This window comes from Eubalaena glacialis, chromosome 8 (genome assembly GCF_028564815.1).
Source record: "Eubalaena glacialis isolate mEubGla1 chromosome 8, mEubGla1.1.hap2.+ XY, whole genome shotgun sequence".
Taxonomy (NCBI): domain Eukaryota; kingdom Metazoa; phylum Chordata; class Mammalia; order Artiodactyla; family Balaenidae; genus Eubalaena; species Eubalaena glacialis.
Window position 1 is genome coordinate 71,595,281 of NC_083723.1, and position 17,037 is coordinate 71,612,317.

Below are 17,037 nucleotides of genomic sequence, written 5' to 3' on the forward strand. Positions count from 1 at the left end.
TTTTTGTGTAGACTTCGGCCATTTTTTGTCATGTATCAAAACATCTTTTTCTGGCCTTTAGGTCAGAAAATGCATCCAGTTGAGAGGACTCCATTATTATTTGTTGCAAAGTACTTTGTGTGTTAACTTTTATTGGTATTTAACTCTTTTAATAGTTCCCATTTCACTGGCCTTATAATGACAAGACTGTGCTGGGAAGAATTAAAATTCTGATTGTTTATGATATCTTAATTTAAATGTCTGATTTTAAAGAACTGAATTTTGAGACCCTTTAGGAAAAGTCAGTGAAATTACCACAAATTTTTTTTTTTAATTTATTTTTGGCTGCATTGGGTCTTCGTTGCTGCACGTGGGCTTTCTCTATTTGTGGCGAGCAGGGGCTACTCTTCGTTGCATTGCGTGGGCTTCTCATTGTGGTGGCTTCTCTTGTTGCAGAGCATGGGCTCTACGCGCGTGGGCTTCAGTAGTTCTAGCACACGGGCTCAGTAGTTGTGGCTCGCGGGCTTAGTTGCTCCGTGGCATGTGGGATCTTCCCAGACCGGGGCTCGAACCCGTGTCCCCTGCATTGGCAGGCAGATTCTTAACCACTGCGCCACCAGGGAAGCCCATTACCACCAATATTGATTTTCACTTTGCAAAAGCATAGAAGTCTTCTGGAGGGAAGGAACATACATACTAGAGACTTTTATACTGGTGTGAAGCAAATAAACAGCTCAGAGAACAGCTTAGAAAGCCTTCACTTTGACAATATAAAAATCCTGAGTTATTCCATATTTCTCAGAAATCATTACAGAAGTTTACATTTGAGACTTGTTGAAGTCAGCCCCAGAAGAAGAATCACCACACTGGTCCCCCCCCCCCATAAGTAATCACTAAACCAAAGGGCAGGCAAGGATGTCTTGATTCTGTACAGTATATGCATTTTTAAAATCTTCATTACCATTGCCACATCATTTAGGGCCTCTTAGAATGCTAACAGAAGTCACCTTATAGATCATCCAGTCTAAATGTCCTCTTTGACAGATGTGAAAGCTGAGAAGAAGTCGCCACCCACGCTAGTTTCTTCATCTGCAAACTGGATGTCTTAGTCAGGGTCCCAACAGGAAATAGATGGCACACTCAAAATAAGACACTTCAAGGAAGGTTTGTTTACAGAGACAAGATTTACAAAGAAGTGGATTTAGGGGAAGCCCAGCGAATGGTACTAACTTGAGTGTTAGTTGCATCAGGCTGTTACCATTCCCGGGCTTGAAAGGAAGATGGGGAGCAGCTACTGGAGTCGGGTAGAGTGGGCTGCCCGGGATGGACATTGACTTTGTGATGGCAGCACTGCCAGCTCTGGACAACCTTGCTGGGAGGAAATCAAGGTGTTGAAGACTCAGCCTCACTCTTCTCCTGCCTAGGCTTCCCGTTGGCCAAACCCAGTAAGAAGCTGGAGGCAAATGGTAGATGCAGATCCACCTGTGAGCACTGGGCCCATCCAGAGAGGCAAAAGGAAGATAACCAGCACAATGTGCATACCATGCTTTTCTGCTCTTGAAGGCATGTCGCCATAGAATAAGGATGATTCAGATAACATCTACTAAGGTTTTCAGGATCTTGGTGAAAGGGTGCACGAATAAAAGACTGTAAAATCTAATATTAAGTAAGAATGCGTTACTCTGACATGTATTTTGAGTCAGAGTTGGCCTTGGCTCTACTTTATCTTATACTGTTATTGAACTGTTTCAAAAAAATGTGAATAGAGATCAAAGCAGTTTAAACAGATACATCCACTTGTGTAAATATCCTTGACCTCCCCCATCTTCCGCTCCCCCTCCTGTTGCCAAATCCATTCAGCACCTCTAGAGGCTGTTAATACCTGTAATGATTGTAATAAACATAGTATTTGCTTTGGTTCCAGCTGGCTCCAACCACCGAACTCTGTCCATAGCTCCTATTGTTAACTTTGCTTAGTAGACAACTGCACTGTTACCATTAGAAGCCACCTTTGTCATAGATTTCTAAGTGTTGATCTTTATACATTGTATTCATTGTTTCCCTCAACATGTCTTTTGACCATTATATTTTGTGTTTAAGGATATGTAGAATCATTAAACTTAGAGAACATGTAGGTAGAAGTTAATTGATTACATTGTTGAAAACGTTCCATATTACTTCATGCCCTAAAACCTTGAAACATTTTTATCAATTTTGCCTATTCTTATAAAACTTTCAATTAAAAATTAATAAATCTTCTTACCTGTGACTTAACTGGTTTTAAGTTAGGCAGTCTTCCATCAGAAGTTTTTAGAGGTACAGAACTATAATAGTTCCTAAGGAAACAGAATTTATATTTTACTGCCCAGGAAACTTGTTATAATTTGTTCTCAAAAACTTGGAAATTATGGAAATTGTCATTATTTGAGATATTTTAAATTACAGTGACTTAAAGTAAGGATTGAGGGACTCTGGGTTAGAGAATGGACCAGCCACATAAATTAGCAAATTAAAACTGGGGAAGCTCTTGATACATGAGATAATATTATATACATAGGGAACAACTATTAGATTTATGTATACTGCAAAAGGCAGTAATTTGTTATTTTAAATGTAGGCTCTAGGCAGTGTTGGAGAATTAACTAGAAATGTACAATTCATACTTACTTTGGAATTGAAGCATATTGAATTCTACAAGGGTTAAACCAAAAAGATGTCTCTTTAGACAAACGCTGATAGTTCAAATAGAGTGTAAACATAAACCTAATAAATGAATCTAATTCCTCTCACCTTATTACAATGATTTACACATAAACCAAGCAAAACTCTTAGGGATACCAAAGAGATTTTTAAATCTTAACTTTCATTGAAGTTATCAAATGGGAATTTGATGACTACATGTCACACCATACAGAGCACTGTTGTGGTTCAGAAGTAAGTTTTGAAGTTATAGAAACCTTTTTCTTAAACCTTTTTTTAAGGAAATCATTTAACCCCAAAGGATAGCTGCATTTTTGAGATTTGTAATCTCTTTTAAAAGTTCATGTTAAAATATTTCCAAGTAAGTTTAAATTCTTTTTCGGTTGGTTCTTTAGTTACAACCTGTATGTTTGTCTGTTGATTTGTGGATGTTTGGAATGCTGAATGAAAGGTGCCGTGTTGGATGTTGAGGAAGGAGCACAAGGTTGAAATCAGTCCCAGGGAGAATCCCAGCTCTTCCACGTGTCAACTCCATGACCCTGGCTAAATTACCCAACCTCTCTGAAATTGTTTTCTCAGCTATAAAATGTGCTTACCGACAGCAGCTGACTGATCTTGTGCCTCTGAAATTGTCGTCCAGCCCTTCCTTTCCTTTCTACTTGCCATCTCCCACACTGCCATGTTTCCATGACAGCTGTCCACTTAAAGCTTGATGTCTATGTATAGAATCCTGGCAGACATTTTTGTATGCATAAATGATTATTATATTTACACTGACACGTAATCTGTTAATAACAATTGGAAAATATTTCGTACTGCTCCAGAACTTCTCTATTCACTTAACAGTGTATCATGGACATCTTTTTATGTGAGCAGGAATGAGCAGGGTGAGAACTAGCTCATCTTTTTTGATGGCTGAATAATATTCCCCTATTGGGAATTACTGTGGAGTAAACATCCTTGTGAGTACCTCTTTGTATACTAGTCTGAATATTTCTATAGGATAAATTCCCACGAATGGAACTCTGCTTCAGAGACATGGGGACTATTAATTTCATAGATACCACCAGACTGTCCTCTAAAAAGATTGTGCCAATTTGCAATTTAAAACATACAGGGTTCCCATGAACTTATGGTTACCAGGGGGAAGGTGGGGGGAAGGGATAGATTGGGAGCTTGGGATTGACGTGTACACACTGCTGTATTTAAAATAGGTAACCAGGGGCTTCCCTGGTGGCACAGTGGTTAAGAATCTGCCTGCCAATGCAGGGGACACGGGTTCGAGCCCTGGTCCACGAAGATCCCACATGCTGCGGAGCAACTAAGCCCGTGCGCCACAACTACTGAGCCTGCCCTCTAGAGCCCACAAGCCACAACTGCTGAGCCCGCAAGCCACAACTACTGAAGCCTGCACGCCTAGAGCCCGTGCTCCACAACAAGAGAAGCCACCACAAGGAGAAGCCCACACGCTGCAACTACGGAAGACCACGAGCTCTAGGGCCCGAGTGCCACATCTACTGAGCCCACGTGCTGCAACTGTGGAAGCCCGTGTGCCTAGAGCCCGTGCTCCGCAACAAGAGAAGCCACCGCAATGAGAAGCCCGTGCACCGCAATGAAGAGTAGCCCCCGCTCGCTGCAACTAGAGAAAGCCTGCATGCAGCAATGAAGACCCAATGCAGATGAAAAATAAATTAATTAAATAAATAAATTTTTTAAAAGTTTAAAAAAATAAAATAGATAACCAACAGAGACCTACTGTATAGCACAGGGAACACTGCTCAATATTCTGTAATAACCTAAATGGGAAAAGAATTTGAAAAAGAGTAGATACATGTATATGTATAACTGAAACACTTTGCTGTACACTTGAAACTAACACAGCATTGTGAATTAACTATACTCCAATGTAAAATAAAAATTATAAATAAATAAATAAAATAAAACTTACAGAGTTCCCATACCATGACCAACCCTGAATAGTGTCATTCTGTCCTTTCTGCCAATCAGGCAAAAATGATACCCTCTTATTGTGATGGCTTTCTTCCTTTCTTCCTTCCTTCCTTTCTTTCCTTCTTCTCTCCTTTCTTTCTTTTCTTCCTTTCTTTTTATGAGATTGAGTATCTTTGATAGTTTTTGCTTCTTTTGAATTGTCTTTTCATATTTTTTATCCATTTTTCTGTTGTATTGTTTTATTGATGTAATTTGTTTTAGATGTTTTCTCCCAGGTTGTCATTTATCCTTTCCTTTACTGTATTTACAGTGTTTGCTGAAGAAAATTTCTGGGTTTTTTGGTTTGTTTTTTGGTTTTGTTTTTTTTAATAAATTTATTTACTTATTTATTTTTGGCTGCGTTGGGTCTTCGTTGCTGCCCGCAGGCTTTCTCTAGTTGCGGTGAGCGGGGGCTACTCTTTGTTGCGGTGCACGGGCTTCTCATTGTGGTGACTTCTCTTGTTGCGGAGCTCGGGCTCTAGGCACGCGGGCTTCACTAGTTGTGGCTCGCGGGCTCTAGAGCGCAGGCTCAGTAGTTGTGGTGCACCAGCTTAGTTGCTCCACGGCATGTGGGATCTTCCCAGACCAGGGCTCAAACCCGTGTCCCCTGCATTGGCAGGTGGATTCTTAACCACTGTGCCACCAGGGAAGTCCAGGATTTCAGTTTTAAATAGCTGGATCTATAAATCTTTTCATCTCAAGCTTCTAGATTTCCCATGATGCTGAGAAAGGCCTCCACATCCCAAGGTCCTCTTACGTTTTCTTCTAATACATTTTTCTAGCTCTCCTTACATTTAGGTCTTGCATCTATACAGTTTCTTCTTATACATGGTGTAAAGCAGAGATCAAACTTACATTCTTCCAAATGGGTGGCCAGTTGTCTTGCTTTCACATATTCTAGTGCATTTTCTCTCTAAGATGAAAGAGAGACCACCTATAAGCATATCTTATAAATATCTTGTAAATGTCACCTTGTAAATAAGTATCTCATTATCTTGCTGGACTTTATTCTTTTTTTAATCTGTTAGCACCTACTATTTTATTTGCTGTATCTTAGAGTATATTTTTGTGACAGAGGACAAATCCCCCTCATCCTTATTTCTCAAACTATTTTTGGCTCTTCTAAGTGTTACTCTGCCAGAGGTACCTGATTGTCAAAGTTAACTTACTCCCCCAAATCACTGGATTGTCTTAAATTTTTGTGTTAATACAGGAATAATGATTATCTTTGTGATATGGCTTTTTCCCATCTTAGTCATGGTCTGTCTCACCATTTATTTAGCTTTTATTTTATGTTCTTCAATAATAGTATATCATTTTATTTATATAGATCTTGCTGTTTTTAAATTCCTCAGTGTTTCACATTTTTTTTTTGTTACTATATGAATGGGATCCTTTTTCCATTATATTTTGTAACTGATTTACTAGCATTTGTGTATTTACTTTGTATCTTAGACATCATCTAAATTTTTATTATCTGAATATTTTTTTGTAATAAATTTTATTTTCCAAAACATAAGGCCAATGTGTATAAGGCAGAAACCCTTAGAAGTACAAGGAGATTCTGGGGGAAGGAAAACACAAACTCAATTCTCTTTCAAAGTTTGACAAATAAAGTATAGAAGAATATAAGTAAGGATCTGTATGAGACAAACTCTGATTAATAAAGAACTTTACTCTTAAAAGAGAGTATTCTCCTTACACCCTACAGAACAAAAGCCAGTTATGTGCATAGTCATAAAGAAAAGAAATTCTAGGGACTTCCCTGTTGGTCCAGTGGTAAAGAATCCACCTTGCAATGCAGGGGACGCTGGGTTCGATCCCTGGTCAGGGAACTAAGATCCCACATGCTGCTGGGCAACTAAGCCCGAGTGCCACAACTACTGAGCTCGTGCGCCTCAACTAGAGAGCCTGCGTGCTGCAAACTACAGAGCCCACTCGCCCTGGAGCCTGCACGCCACAATTAGAGAAGAGAAAAACCACACGCCACAACTAGAGAGAAGCCCGTGCACCACAACGAAGAGCCCGCATGCCTCAATGAAGATCCTTCGTGCCACAACTAAGACTCAACGCAGCCAAAAATAAAATAAATAATAAATAAATCTTTAAAAAAAAAGAAAAGAAATTCTACACGTTACATTCTCTGGCTGTGATGCAATAAGACTAGAAATACAGCAACTAACAGTTAACCATAAATAATCTGATCATATGGAAATTTTAAAACTCTTTTCTAAATAATTCTTCAAATTAGTTTATTCTTGGATTAAAGAGAAAATTAAAGGTAAATTACATATTATTTAAAGCTGAACAAAAATGAGGACGGTTTATTTAATAATATATAACTAAATGTTCTATCATTAATCAAAACTAAAATAATAAATTACCCAAGTTTCAACTCAGAAATAAATTTTAAAAAACAAAGAAACTAAGAGGGGGGATTCAAAAAGATAAAAGTAGATGTCAACAAATTATTAAATAAAACAGTAATCCTCCCAAAATAGAAATAAATCTTGAAGTCAGTTTCTTTTAAATAAATAATATAGCTAAACTCCTGACAAACCTGATTGATATAAAGAGAAAAAAATTTTCTTTCTCAGAAAACCAAGAAAATAGATGAGATTAAAATAATTACAAGAAATACTATGTACAAATTTAAGCCAATACATTTTAAAATCTGATTAAAGAGTTTCATAGGGAAATTCCATATTATTACCAAAATTGACTCAAAAAGAAGTCGAAACCTGAACAGACTAACTACCAATAAGAAATTCACGAGATTGTTAAAGACATAATGCTAGGAAAGATCCAGATCCAGATGGTTTTATGAGTCCTTTCAAAGGACTGATTATTATGTCATTTAAAATATTCCAGAATATAGAAAAGGATGGAAAGTCTGCATATCCTTAATACCAAACATGAAAAATTACACACAAAAATACTATAGATCAGTCTCATTCATCAGTATAAGTTAATGTCCTAAAATAAATATTAACAAATAGAATCCAAAGGTCTAGTAAAAGAATAATAAACCATGATTAGGAATGATTTATTCCAAGAAGGGAAGGATGGTACAATATTGGGAAATCTATTAATGTAATTAATATATCATTAATAGAATAAAAGAGTGATCAAATGGTCATTATTAATAGACATTTTAAAAAGCATTTGATAAAAATCTGTTACCCATTTTGAGTGGTCACTAAATTTTAAAAGGAATAGAAGGAAACTTCTTTAATATATCAATATTTTTCTTATTATTTTAGTTGTCTAAACACTTATTTGATGATCATAATAAGTATCCCTGATTAAAGTACTGAAAATGAAGATAGTGCTACTCAAGTGTTTTAGAATGGGTAATCAATCAGAAATCACAGACTCTTTAGAACAGCTTAAAATCATGCTGTATTCGGATTAAACTTTTCATCTCATATGATGTTAGACTTTATTTCGAACTGAAGTGAGAAGATCAATATGTGATCTCACAATATCTGTGTATGTCTGTAAACCACTGGACTGGAACTTTATGGACAGTTTGCCCCTGCACTTTGATATGCAGTGTATTAGAGAAATAGGGAAGTGTTCCTCCAGCTAGAAATATTAGTAAAGCAGAAATAAATTATGTAACTAAAAACTAGCGCCCAGAATTGGACACTCTTCTTAACAAAAGTAGTGAGTATCTTCTTTTTGGGGGTTGACTGGTAATTGAATTTTGCCCACTTATCTTCTAGGAATGATTGCCTTAAAATCATCAATTTTTTGTTTGTTAAAACACAATTGTTATGTGCGCAGTATTATGATGGGCATTTACAGACATAATGGTGGATGAAATTGGGTCCATGCCCTCTGGAAGGACCCATATTATGAACTATGTTACAAAGTATGATTTTTAGGTGGCAGTTGGTTCAGGGAGGTGATGATGTCAAAACTGAGCTTTGTAGGATAAGCAGAATTTCAACCTGTGAAGGAGAAAGGAGAGCTTCCCAGACTAGAACAGTGTCAACAAAAGCATGGAGGCAGGAACTGGAAGATAAGTTTGTATAATTGAGTGGTTCTCAAACCTAGCCAAGGGTTAGGGTTACCTAAAGAAGTTTAAACAAAAAAAAAAGAAGAAGAAGAAAAGAAAAAGAACTCCAGGGACCCCACCCATGGAGATCTAATTCAGTTAGGGGCAAGATAAGGGCCCAGACACATGTGTTTTTCTAAAGCGCCATGGATGATTCTGATGTACAGTCAAGGTTGAGAGCCAGTGGTGTGGTCTCGTGTGGGAAGGATATGGAGGTACTTTATGGTCGCTCACAATCCTGTGAGTTGACTGGACTCAACTGGGCAGCTCTTCTGCTCCATGTGACATTGGAAGGGGCCACAGTCACCTGGGGGACCAGTCAGGCTGGAATGTCCAAGATGGCTCACTCACATGGCCTTTCAGCTGAGAGCTCAGCTGGGGCTGTCGATTGGAACATCTTTGTGGGCTTCTCATTGCATAGCAGCTGGGTTCCAAGAGGAAGCATCTCAAGAGCAAGCATTCAAAAAGGCCCAGGCAACCAGGCTTCCTATGACCTAGCTTTGGTAGTCTCAGATGTTACTTCCACCATATTCTGTTGGTCAAGCAAGTCACTAAGGCCAACTCAGATTCAATGGAAAGTGAACTAAACTCCAATCCTTAATGAGAGGAGTGTGCGTATAAGGAAAGAAGGAAATTGATGGCAATCATTTTTTTTTGAGAATTGCTAGTGCAGTCTTCAAGCACTAAGTACTATAGCATCAAAGTACATAAACAGAATTTCAGGAAATTTAGACATCAGTGAAAGTACAATTAAGTAAAACAATAAGTAATGATAAAAAGAATCTGAATAATATAAAATGCTTATATAATAGATTTATGTATTGAATTCCTTTATACACCTTCGTTTCAGACATCCATAGAATTTCTGCTCCCCACAAAAAAGAAGCACTTGAACCCCTATATACTCTTATAAATGTGGAGCCTTAATGATATGGTTGTGTTTGTTTTATCTATTATTATACAGTGCTCAGTATTAAATGGGGTTCTTCCCATTCTCTTCCTCTGGATGACTTTTTACACATGGTATAAACAATTGGGTTATACATTCTCTCTCAAGTTCTTCATGTTTTGTTTTCTGGAAAGAGTGGCATTGAAGGGGGCTTTATTTTGATTCCCCACAGTCTCATGATAAGAGTAGTTTTGACTTGTTCGGGTGCTCTGTAGACTTCAAGGTCGCCATCCAGCAGCCACTGGAATAATCTTCCAGTTTCCCAAAATTGCTGACGTGGGAATTGAGCTGAAATCGTTGCCATCATCTGTTTTCCATGTATTGTTTTTTAAAGCTCCTTAAGAAAGAAATAATTGTTTTAAGGTAAGGGTTTGTTTAAGTCTTTGCTTTTGCTTTCTGAAACTCAGTTATTTTATCATACTAGTAAGACACCCAGAGTCTGAGGCGGGAACCCAGGTTGTGGGGATGATGTAATTTCCTGGCCTGTCAGTGATGAGTCCTGGTTACTTACTGCTTCTATCTGTGTCCCCCATGCGATTTTAGGAGTTCTTTCCCAGCTGAGTCTTGGCATTAAACCACCCGGGATGAGGAGTCAAGCAAACAGCCATCTCCCTCAGTAACACTCCGCTCCGTTTGCCGTTTCAGGTCGTCACGCTGTGGTACAGAGCTCCAGAAGTCTTGCTTCAGTCCAGCTACGCCACCCCTGTGGACCTCTGGAGTGTTGGTTGCATATTTGCAGAAATGTTTCGTAGAAAGTAAGAAATACCTTTTGTTTCACTCTGTCTCCCTTGGAAAGAAACGGTTCGGGTCTTGGATGATTTAAGTGGCAGCCTAGCATCCCTCTTTCAAGTAGGAACATGGTATCCAGCTCCACCTGCCTGTGGCTCCCACTTCCAAGCATGTCCTGAAACTGCCTTCTCAGTGCTTACAATGTAGTTGCGTGTGGTTGTAGCTTCCGGCTCTTGGAAACTCTGTTTGGAAAGGAACACTCCAGTGTTCGTACAATTTATTTTGTTTTTGTTGGCGATGAGAGGATGTGGCAAACATGAAGCACGTTATGGTTTTCTCGTGTGAGGAAACATCCTCAAGGTGGACTTTTCCACAAGAGGAGGACCAGGGCTGTTAAGTATATGGAAATTTTGATGGTGGGTTGAAAAAACAGAATGTTTAGACTGAAAAGGCACAGGCAAGAAAGATGTCTGTGCCATTTCAGAATACTTTAAATGCTGTCATGCAGAGGAGAGGTTAGACATATTCAGGCACTATAGAGAGCAGAACCAAAGATATTAAAATTACAGAAATAAAGATTTTTGCTCAAAGGCAAAAAAAAAAAATCTAATGATTAGAGTTATCTGAAGAGAGGATCAGGGTTCATGAAAATAGTGCTTTCTTAATGGGTGTCCAAGAAGAGACTGGACCACTACACACTGTAGATGTTTTCAGTGGCATTCCTAGAATGGGTGGGTGGGCTAGATGACCTCCAGGGCCCCTCTGAGTCTGAAAGTCTGTGGTTCATTTGTTTGATTTTCAGGTCATAAGAAATAGCCAAACAATATAATAAAGATCTGCCAGGAAAATAATCCAGACCTGGGTACTAAATTCAGCCTGGTCAAAATTAAACAGAGAGCCTAATCATAATCTAATCTCTCTTTGTCTTCTATTTTTATTTCCATGGGAAAATGTGAGTTGGGAAGCTGAATATTTTCCCACTGGACATGTTATATTCAAAACGTAGCTACGTGCTAGCTCACAAGAAAAAGAGGTATTTTGTATTAATACAAAATACAAAAGAGGTATTTTGTAATAATAAGGTATTAATGTCAGCCATTTCTAGCTGGTCTGTTTGTTTGTTTGTTTTAACCAAATGAAGTTTTGTTCATGTAGTAAATTTGGGGAACTAGTCTAGACCTCAGCAGATTCATCTGTAGGTCACAGAGGGGGATCATGGCAAGGTGATCAAAGTGCACAGATGTTTAATGCAGGCCTATTGTGTGCCAATTACAGGACCAAACCTCTTCCTTGTGTTACCTTTTTATTCCTCACGATAAGAGATAACTGAGATGCAGTGGTAAATTTATTTGTCTAACATCAAACAGCTAAAAAGTATGAGGGGTATTACTCCAGAGGAAGTCTTGTGACTCTGGTGGTGTTTTTCTACCAAGGAGGGAAGAAAAAAAAAATATATTGAATTCAGCTGCAATGTTTGCCAAATAGGCTAAATAAGTGGTTTTGGAAATGTGGTTCTTGGACCAGCAGTATCCAAAAAGGTGACCTTTTTGGAAGTGCAAATTCTTGGGCCTCACCCCAGACCGACTAGATCAGAAGCGCTTGGGCTGGGGCCCAGCAACCTTTGTTTTCACAAGCCCTCCAGGTGATCCTAATTCATCCTCCAGGGTAAGAACCACTGGGTTGGATGAGAGAATCAGCAGGAATGGTCAGTCGTTAAATGTGCAACTCCCAGACCTCTCTCTTGAAATTCTGATTCATTATTGGACTGAGGCCTGGTGTTCTTGTTTGTTGTTTTTTTCTTTTAATTTTTTAAAATATTTTATTTATTTATTTATTTGGCTGCTTTGAGTCTTCGTTGCTGCACGCGGGTTCTCTCTAGTTGTGGCGAGCAGGGGCTACTCTTCGTTGTGGTGCACAGGCTTCTCATTACGGTGGCCTCTCTTGTTGTGGAGCACGGGCTCCAGGCACGAAGGCTTCAGTAGTTGTGGCATGTGGGCTCAGTAGTTGTGGCTCGAGGGCTCTAGAGCACAGGCTCAGCAGTTGTGGCACACGGGCTTAATTGCTCTGCGACATGTGGGATCTTCCCGGACCAGGGCTCGAACCCGTGTCCCCTGCATTGGCAGGCGGATTCTTTAACCACTGCGCCACCAGGTAAGTCCAGGCATTCTTGTTTTTAAACGTGCATCATGTAATTCTTTTCATCAGACAAGTGTGGAAAATTTGGGGTTAAAGGCTTATTGTCAGAGCCAGGAATAATTTACTGTCAATATTGCAGTGTGGGAGTTGGGACAGTCATTTCAGTTCATCCCATGAATAACTTGGTGCAGCTGAGAGTTGATTAGAGAAGTATTTATTGGAATTACTTTGGTGAGTCTAGGATTGTCCTCAAATGTAAAGATTGGGTCCTTCTTTTGTTATGGGGGAAGGATGATCAGTTATTTTTCAATAGTACAAAACTTGAATACCAGCCATAATTGATGATAAAAACAATCTTCTGGAAGATGTTAAAAGAAAGATGAAATTTAAGATATGTAGTGTTAAAGTGTTCTCTAGTAAGGGATGTGCTTTATTTTTAAGTATAGGTAGTCAGCACTTACAGAACAATTGCAGCCCAAATTTTCATTTTATAGCATTAAAACATTCTCCCACTGAAGTGGTAGTATAGTTGGTAATCTGGTTCCCAGTCTAGCTTGCAGAGAATCCTGTATAACCTGGAACATATACAGAACATTATTTATCAAAACCTATTTTCTACTTAAAACATTTTTTTTCTAGGGGAAAGTCCATTCTGTGTTCCAATCCAGCATGACAGGAATACCCATCTCTTCAGCCCAGCATTGGGTCTCAGAAGGGAGACTCAGTATTGGAGGCTCAGAGAGAGACTCCTTTGACAGCAGCAACAGTCTGCTTCACTTTTCTGGGAAAGTGAGATGTTGGGTAGAGACCCATTGGCTCTTCAAATGTGCACAAAAGAAAGTACCCCTCTCTTGGAGCCTTGCACGGAGATAGTAAATTGAGAAATAATTGCCGGGAGCGGGAAGCAATATCAGAATCCAGGCGCGTGTGCCTTTAAGGCTGAAGGACAATGGATCCATCTGGGCCTGCCACCCTTCCTGGGGCGGGTGCTCTGTCTCTTAGGTAGTTCCTGCCGGTTTGGATGTGACCTTGAAAACAACCATGGGATCTGACCCTTGTTCCTGCTCAGTTCACGTTTGGTATTTCCTATGATAACACCCAGATATCTGAATGTGAAGCCTTCTCACTTATGCCAGCTGAGTTCTGGGGTCCAGCCACTGGCTTCACCTGCTTCCAGCTTAACTCCAGATTCATTGCTGACCCACCTGTTGCAGTGTCCAGCTGAGAACTCACAAGCCGTGGATTCTGGAAGCAGACTCCCTCATTGCCTTAGGCTGACCCTAAATCAGGGAGTCCTGGTACGTGTCCACTCAGGGTTCCTCCTTGTTGCTATGGCAGTAGTTCCCAAATTGTGTCATCTTTTTTAACACCTTCATGGTTTTTGCCATATTCATGGTAACTATACTTACTTAATTTCTTTACTATCTTAAATTAATTAACTTTTTATTTAGCCTCATCTTAAGCAAAAATATGTAAAATCACAGAATTGATGAACCAGTTATTTGTCTAACATACACTAACATTCATATATAACCCTTAAAATTAAACAATTTAGTCCATGTTCAGCCCCTGAAATCATCTACCATATGACCCAGGTGTGTGTCACATGTTGGAAACAGATGTTTCATTCATTCTGCAAATAACTTTACTGAGTGGCTACTATACGCAAGGCCCTTTTCTAGAGGGATAACTTACACCCTAGTGCAGAAGAGAGGCATTGCATTTGCAATTAGTCAATTAACCAGAGCTGGGGTAAATGCTGTGAAGTGTAGGTTCTATGAATGGGTATAATGAGAAGCTTGTCTCCACAGAGGAAAGAGATTTCTCAATGGAAGTCTAGAAGTCAGGATTAACCTTCTTCAGAGGTCGTATCCTAGTTGTTTATATAAGAACATTGAGGAATAACCATTTATGCATCAGCAAGGCTCACCATCCTCCCTAACCTAGGGAGAAAAAAAGAAGCAAAGGGAGTTAACAGTTGTGTCATGTGACAGACCCAGGGCCGGGCCCTTCACATCTATTATCTCACTAAACCCACATTCTGAGGACTGTTTTCCTGTTTCTAGATGATGAACCAAAGCCTTCCACAAGGAGTATAAATAACTTGTCCGTAGGCATACAGCTGTTAAATGGCAGAGCCAAATTTGAACCTAAGTCTATCTGACTCTCTAACCTTTGATTTTCCCACTCTACCATGTTTCTACCCTGGCTGTGGTTTTATTAGGTACCATATTTTTTCTAGAATGTTTCATGCATTATTACAACGTAGCAGCAACAATATTTTAGGGAGGTCAAGAAGCAAACCACGCATCTAATAGCTTTGATTTCTAGCCTTTCCTGTAGTGGAAAGGCTGACCAATTTCTGTGATATTGTAAAGAACTGCATGCCTTTTATCTAAAACGTGATACCTAGGAAATATGAACTCAGGAAAAAGAATCTTAGGGCAGATGGTTGACAAAGAGCCAGAGAGTTTAAATACCATCTGTCATTATTATCTGGGTTTAATAATTGCCACACTGACCTTCAATAGCGTTCTACGAAAGTAGATAAGAGTTGGATCTTTTGTCTTCCTCCTTTAACTCTTCGTCAATGGGTGATCCATCTTTACTCCACATTGACTTATATATATATATATTTTTTTTAATATATATAAATTTATTTATTTTATTTATTTTATTTTTGACTGCGTTGGGTCTTCGTTGCTGCGTGCGGGCTTTCTCTGGTTGTGGCGAGCGGGGGTTACTCTTTGTTTCAGTGCGCAGGCTTCTCATTGCGGTGGCTTCTGTTGTTGCAGAGCACGGGCTCTAGGCACGTGGGCTTCAGTAGTTGTGGCACGCAGACTCAGTAGTTGTGGCTCTCAGGCTCTAGAGCGCAGGCTCAGTAGTTGTGGCGCGTGGGCTTAGTTGCTCCACGGCATGTGGGATCTTCCTGGACCAGGGCTCGAACCTGTGTCCCCTGCATTGGCAGGAGGATTCTTAACCACTGCACCACCAGGGAAGCCCTTGAGTTATATTTTAATACTAAAAAACATTGCTATGAATTTGGTCAGTAGACAACTACCCAGCTTGAAGATTAGGATGAGATGGAGGGAGGGATGGACAGATGGATGATACCTACTGATTTTTAACTTCATGGCAAAATAGACTCACAAACGTTAACTCTCCAGGTATCTGTCCGTTGCCTTGTAGTCCTGGTCAGAACTATTGTCTGTGTGGTTTGAAAGTTATGGGGTTTTCCAAGTGACGGCAAAGTCATAAAAAGAAAACGCACATTTAAAAAATAAAACATGCTACTAATTCTTTGAATATGGAGATTGTGGTAAACAGATAGTAATTCTTAGAAGTTCTGAGTTGCCAGCTCTACTGATCCCTAGCTAAGAAATGCCAAATGCCACCAAGAAGAACATACAGTCACTGTGCGAAGGAAACAAACAAGGCTTCATGGTTATACTCCACCTTGGATGGTGGCCTCTCTAGGCTTGCCGTCATTGGTTTCTATGAATTAAACCCCCAGTAGCTGAGAAACTGACAGGGAAACTGTCCTTTGTGGCTGAGTGGTCTGTGAGCAAATATCTTTAAAATGTCACTGAGTGCCTTGCCAGCTGTCCTACTGGTTACTGTGTTGGTGTTCCCCATATTTGAGCGCTTTCCTTAGTGACATCAGGGAAATGAGGCCCTTGACCAGATGCCCTGAACACCAAGACACCAACAGGCAAGCCCTAGTCTGTGAGAGGAAACCCATCACCTTAAGTTAGATCAGAACATGCGTGTGGAAACCAGGGCACTCACTGGACCTTCAGGTTTCTTGTCTTTTCTTGGATGTTTCCTTGGACCTCTTTTTTTCTTTAGAGAACCAACCAAATGGGAAGAACTCCAAAGAAGCATTTTCTTGAGTGAGGAAATACCCAAAATGGTACCGAGGAAAAGATCTTGTTGAATAATGCACACAGGGTAGTTCTAAGTAAGAACAAATGAGTACTACCTTTTAATGTAATCAATGCTGATTTTTTCTTATTCTTGACGTGTATCTTACTTTATCATGAATTTATTTGTTTTCATGGAGTATACTGAGAAGCCACCATCAGGCCAGGTCTTTCCCTGTCGGGGCAGCTCTGCAGCCTTCCAGCTTCGCAACCCTTTGCCACTCCGATCTGGCACCCAGAGTCTGCCTGCCAACCTGTTTTCCTGTTTCCTGGCTATTTGTGGACTTCCGATAAATTAATCTTTCTATTGTCACCCTTTTCCAAAAACTTGCCTTAAGGTTTTCCTCCTTAGAACCCTTGCGCTTCTTTTATTCTGGGTGCCCACCTGCCCTCTCTCATCTTCCAAAGCTAAACCTAGAAGCTGTCTCTTCAGGGAACAGACCTGCCCCCGCTCCAGCCCCCCCCAATCCCCCCCCATATTCTGTGTGCACCTGTCCGGCAGTGCTTTTCTCAGCCGCATTCCGTCTGCACGCACACGTTGTCCACACAGCTGCAGTCATTATGGGATG

General features: G+C 39.8%; 1 protein-coding gene across 3 annotated transcripts in view; it reads left to right on the top strand.

Moving 5' to 3' along the window:
* CDK6 (cyclin dependent kinase 6) overlaps positions 1-17,037 on the top strand; it is a 221,788-nt gene that overhangs the window by 148,615 nt on the left and 56,136 nt on the right. For all 3 annotated transcript variants that reach the window (XM_061198564.1, XM_061198563.1, XM_061198565.1), the window contains exon 5: positions 10,326-10,435. In XM_061198564.1, coding sequence (XP_061054547.1) covers positions 10,326-10,435 — 110 coding nt within the window. The remainder of the gene's footprint in view (positions 1-10,325; positions 10,436-17,037) is intronic.